At 36.5% G+C, this 6,000-nt stretch overlaps 1 protein-coding gene across 2 annotated transcripts; it reads right to left on the bottom strand.

The window, feature by feature from the left end:
- Window positions 1–2,515: 2,515 nt before the first annotated feature.
- Window positions 2,516–4,740, bottom strand: LOC123540458 (uncharacterized). Of its 2 annotated transcripts, none has more exons than XM_045325517.2 (3): window positions 4,590–4,740; window positions 3,149–4,002; window positions 2,516–2,937 (listed from the first exon to the last, which is right to left on the bottom strand). In XM_045325517.2, exons 2-3 carry the CDS (start codon window positions 3,977–3,979, stop codon window positions 2,686–2,688), a joined length of 1,083 nt encoding a protein of 360 aa, XP_045181452.2. In that variant the 5' UTR covers window positions 3,980–4,002; window positions 4,590–4,740; the 3' UTR covers window positions 2,516–2,685. The 2 variants fall into 2 exon arrangements, with proteins under 2 accessions (XP_045181452.2, XP_045181451.2); XM_045325516.2 differs by lacking the exon at window positions 4,590–4,740 and adding an exon at window positions 4,414–4,583.
- Between the last annotated feature and the right edge of the window lie 1,260 nt (window positions 4,741–6,000).

The following is a 6,000-nucleotide window of genomic DNA, read 5'->3' as shown; positions in this document are numbered from 1 at the left end:
ACCATGATCAGCGTTAATCGAGAAATCACGCGCATTGTCACTACAGAGGAGGCGATGGCCCTCCCAGAACAGTAGAAGCCTTTTTTTTCGAATCAATAACCCTTCGGGTTCCTTTCCACTTCCGCGCCCCCCACACACACAACCCCGGCCCAATTTTGCCCCTTACCATTTCCTTCCCCTCCATCTATATTTAGTATAAATTAATATGTACTTGTTGGATTTTGAAGCAACCCGTCTGAAATATTTTTCCATTACAGCTTCTTTTTATTATGGGCCTACTGCGTGGCTCTAGGGCTGTGTTTTTGGTGCTCTGTGCTTCCGAGAAATCTACCCTTACCTGCTTTCTTTTGCTTTTAGCTCAAATTAAATATCAACATATTGGAAAGATAAGAAAAAAATCTAAAGGCATATAACCCGTTATTGCAGCATAAAACGAAGTCAATAACAAAAATATCTGCAAATATTTCCTCTTTCTGCATTATGTAATTTAACAAGTTACTGTTATACCGTCCTCATTATTTCTCAGATCACTGAGGGAAAAAGAACTGTTGTTCAAGAGAAAGAAATGGAAAGTTCGGGTCAGTTTTGAGTATGTGAGAAATATTTAGTAAGCTACTATGTATTTTGTTTTGTTTACACTACACAGTCAGTCCCCAAATGCTGTAAGAAATTGTTGTCCAGATTGTTTTGTACTTTCATTCCTGCTCTGTAGATACATGTCGTTATAATAACCAGATTTTAAAGAAATGAGATTAATTATTTAATTAGGTATTTAATTCTCAGTTCCAACATTTTACAGATAAAATGTGTATGCATGCCAATTTTACATTGTAGCCTCCCTTAATTATCTAGCAATTGTGCATATCTGGATTGTTTCCCTTAGACAAGACCACTTCGGTTATCTATCGATATTCGGTCAGATATTCAGTCAGTGTCAGTGGTTAAGAGTTGCAATAAATTGCAAGGTAGTGTTGAATATGCGACGTAAACCCCAAACTATACCAGTCTTAATACACATGAAAACAATTAAACAAATCTGTCCTAATTCTTTCATTTTTTTTTTCAAATTAATAATTTGACATGCTATTATAATGACAATACGACGAACAAATAAATCCGTGCGTACGACCTGGAACAAATGTTACAATATACATGTGTCTTTTAATATATAGTACGTGTTGAGTCTGATTGTACTTTTTTCACAAAGCTCAAAAAAGTTAATCGAAGTAAAGGTAAAGCGCATAATGATTTTTAATAAGTTATTAAGAGACATTGCGCGGCCGCTCTGTCAAATGAAGTATCACCGCCTTCATTGTCTCTGGTCATCCAACGTATTTTGTTTCCCAATAATCAATGTACACAATTACATACTGTACTCGTTTCTATTCCCTGTTAAGTTACACTGGTACCGGAAACGTCAATAATTTTCCATACTCTGACGCCTGAATTTCATATCGGGTGCGTGACGTAATTCAGTGTGTTGTTGCACTTCTTTTCAGTATTATCAATTCTGTTCAGGCTTTTGAAGATAATATATGATATTTACAAAATATTTATATGGGTAGATGCGTATGTAACTGGGAAGAAGATAGAAATTTATATCATTGCTCCAGTATGTAATAAAAAGGTTTATTAGCTTTGTATCGGGAAATATGCACGAGTTCTTCAGCGGAAATATTGCGCTACTTTAGGAGTCTTTTGAGAAGTACACCAAGTGTTCTTCCGAGCATTTTAAAGGCACGGGCAAGCACTCTGGTAGAAATACCGATCTTCCGAAAGCTAGCTGAATGTCTTCCTTGCATGGTGTAATTCTACAGGCCGAGGTACTGAGGGACAAGTGTTTGAAACTTAGTGACCATAACCATTCAACCGTATGGGTGTCTAAGCTTTTGCATCTAACTATACTTAATTTGGTCTATAAATAATTGTTTGTTAAAATTTTAAGCGTCTGACCATTATTCATTTTTCAAATTGAAATTCATTTACTATTATAATTATGTTCTGATTTTAAATATAGTTTCGGGGCCGAGTGCTTAAGGTCGTTGACTTCTCATCAAATCACTTGCCCTTCATCGATGTAGGTTAAAATAAACTGTAAAAAGATCCCTTGGTAGCATAGTACGCAATCAAAAACGAACAATAGCAGACTCGGTTTGATTGAGTCTGTTCATTAGAGGTAATAAAATGTGCAACATCTGTCACGGCCCCCCCCCCCCCCCTTAAGCAGAACTCTATTACACATCTACTGAACTCTATTACACATCTATTGAATGGACTCCATGATCCAAAAGGACCTGGAAATATAACAACACTAAATCCAATCCTAACTCGGGGTGTTAAATCATTCATGTGAGGAAGCCTTCCAGCTGGCATACGGAAGGTCGGTGGTTCTACTCATGTGCCTGCTCGTGATGAAATAATGCATGAAGGGTCTCTTGGAGTCTTCAGCCACCATCAAAACTAGAAAGTCGTCATATATGACCATAATTGTGTCGGTGTAAAGTTAAGCCAAACAAAATAAATGAATAAATTTAAATATAGTTTCACTTTCTGATCTCTGTACAGGACTGCTAATGATTTGATTTTTGTTAATATCATAGATGTACATGTACCACTAGAAGTCCTTTTATCATTTATTCATTAACTAAATGTGACTGCGGTAGACTGCATAACAACTTTTTTCTGTTAACTGCATGAAAACCGCCTTGAATGAATATTGAAGCTTGTAACACCATGGCTTGTCAGCAGTTTATTCGTAAACTTTTGCGGCGCATCACACATATCCGGAAGTTCATCCGCTATTTCCGCCTCATACATCGCTTCGTCAAGCAGTTCGCTGTAGTTCATACACGAGTTCTTTACTTTTAAAATCTGTATTTCAGAATATAAGTTGAGAAGCTTTCTCGCCAGTTCTTGGTCGCCTTTTCTCATGGCCAGCTGAAAAAATACATTATATAAATGATAAAAAAGCTAAATCGACTTTTTTTTGAAAGATTTTATAAAGGCTTCTGTAATGAGATTTTTTTATTTATATTATCCTTATTAATTAACTATATTGAAAAGACCCTCATGCTACGTGCTACTCAACTATTTACTAGTTACAATCTGGCGCAAATGCGAACAAAAGATGATAAAAACCCTTTATTACCAATTCCGCTCTTAGGGTGTCAAGTTTAAGCTGGAAGTCACCAAATTGTCGAGCAGACCTTTCAGCATTTTCGGCTGGCGGCGACAGTGGCATGCTTTTTGATGCTGACAGTCGTGACCGGGACGTTTTGCTGTTTGTCCTGGGGACAGATGTACTTTCCTTGTCTAAGAATACAGGACTTAAGTTTAAAGGAGATTTTAATTCCGTATCCAGAAACTGAAACTTTTCACTGCTCGTAAAATCAGTTTGTCCGGTATTTCGGATTTTCGTCGGAGAACATGGTTCTGATGCAAACGGATTTATCGGACTTAGCAACGAACAACAGGCCAGGTCTTTGCTCGGCCGAGGGCTGCGTTTATGACACAAAGTAGGGCTCGAGTGGCTTTCCCCGTAGTCAGATGTATTAGCATCGTACACATTAAATTCAAACATTGTTCTTCGTTTGATGTCTTGTGGTGATATTGGCGAGTTTGTAGGTGACAATTTCAGGTGACATTCTGCACTACTTTTACCAGACAGCTTCTCTTTGTTTTGTTTTATTAGCTGATATAAAGATACCGACTGGCGGTGTGTTGTGTTACCCGAAATATCAGTCTTGCTTTTCTTACGTGGCTTGTTTGTTTCTGGCAAATCTTTCTCCAAAGTTTTCTTCCTGTGGCGATATCTCACCTCACCTTGGTGTTCGGAAATGACCGCGTCTGAAACAATGCCATGTGCTTTTTCCTTAGTTTTAGATTTCTTTCCGGAAACACGGGACGATCCTATTCCGCTAGGCGATTGTAAACTCAAGCGTTCGACAAGTTGTTTCACTGAATTTAGGTAATCGGTCATTTTGGCGCCAAACAGGTACACAGCTGAAAAGTAATTCCGTGTAAGCTGCTTTAAGTTCCATAAATTAAAAAGTGTAACACCAACATATATATAATTTCTCACATCTTCTTTTGTTAATTTGAAAATTTTAAACAAACAATGTCATTAAAATTACTTTTCAATGACATCTCTTGAGAATTGTATAATAAAGCAATTCCCCGATTGATTCGACTGTAAGTTGTGATTTACTGGCAGGACATGCGATTGCGGCGAAGACAGAAACAAAAAAAACGAGTATACATTGTGAAAATTAGAATTTTTAAAATGTTCTTGTTTAATGTACATGCAAAGACAGTTTTTTTTTTGTTATGTGTACTTATAATCAAAGAAACTTTGTTTGAATATCTTCGCATTTCTAAGTTCTACATAGCCAGTCAAAATTCAACATAACTAACTTTCTTCAAAGTCCTTTTGTCGGAAGCCACAAATATAAATCCATTCGGACAAATGTGTTATGCGATTTATTCCAACCACTGTTATTGAGAAATATTAATTAAATGGCATCCTGTTTAAAAAAAATAATGTATGTATTAATTTATATATCCAGTGTGTATAATAGTTTTACACTTGCCTTAAGTTTGCGATCCACTAATCAGAATACGCAGTTTGTGAATATACGGTATAGAGCATCCGGTGTGTTAGTGTCTGTTAAAGTTTAGTTTCCGTGAATTTAACATACCACGAACAGTTAAAGGGAAATTTTCTGTTTACTTGTAACAACCGCATTGTGAGATAAAGTACTTTTACTTTCAAGTAGATAGATAGTGCATTTGAGGATGGAAAAATATGGCCGCTTTATATACATGTACACTAGTTTATGATTGCTGTTCGGAAAACAAGACAAGATACCAAATCTATTGTCGTACATTTGACAATGAAATGAAAAGGGAAATTACCGAAAAGGGAAATTATGGTCGTTAAACTTATATGTATTTGTACGATGATTGTTTCTAATAATAGAAGTTTCAAAGTCAATTAAATACATCCATGATATGTTAAAGAAGATCATGGTTAGCCATAAACGCTCACTGGACCCTAACAGTTTGACCTTATATAAACAAATGTCATGACACGCTGTATCATGAACTGTATCATGAACTGTAACATGAAGGCAAGCGCTAACTTAAATTATTTGTAAATACATGTATAGAAATAGGTGGAAAAGAAAAACCTTAATGGAGATCCAATCAAAATGTGAATTAACTAGAAGATACTTTTGTAGAAAAGCACATGTCTCCCCCGAAACATGTGACTGAAGTGCAACAAGAAACATCTACACGGCATGTCCAATCATCCATTGAAGTGTCAACGTTCTTGGTTCTCAAGTTATGGATTTGAAACAGTTTTCAATGTTGTGGCCCTGTGACCTTGACCTTTGACTGAGTGACCCCCAAAAATATAGGGATCATCTACTACGTACGTACAAACACACTATTAAGTTGAAGGTTTTGGATCAAGGTATCAGAAACAGTTTTCCACGTACTGGCACTTGTGACCTTGACCTTTGATCGAGTAACCATAAAATCAATAGGGGTCATTTACTTATCACGTCCAATCATCCTATGAAGTTTCAACATTCTGGGTTAAGTGTTTCTCAAGTTATTGATCGGAAACTGTTTTCCATGTTCAGGTCCCTGTGACCTTGACCTTTGATTGTATGACCCCCAAAACGATAGGGGTCATTTACTTTGTAAGCCCTGTCACTCTATGAAGTTTGAAGGTTCTGGAGCAAATGGTTCTCAAATTATTGATCGGGAATGAGCACAGCCTACATTATATGTTCCAAGTTTCATAAGTGTTGCCTATAGAGTGTCTACAAGGTTTTTCGAATGGTTAAACATTGTTACCAAGTCTGAAACCCTAGATAAACAGTTTGAATCGTTTTCTAGGGTTAATTAATTTTGACCACACGCTACTAAGTTTCAGACTTCACCTAGAATACAGGTAATAAATTTAGCATCAAGTGTGTAAACAAGGATTTT

This window comes from Mercenaria mercenaria, chromosome 16 (assembly GCF_021730395.1).
Source record: "Mercenaria mercenaria strain notata chromosome 16, MADL_Memer_1, whole genome shotgun sequence".
Lineage (NCBI taxonomy): Eukaryota > Metazoa > Mollusca > Bivalvia > Venerida > Veneridae > Mercenaria > Mercenaria mercenaria.
Note: the sequence above shows the minus strand (reverse complement) of the source record. Positions and strands in the feature narration are given on the sequence as shown.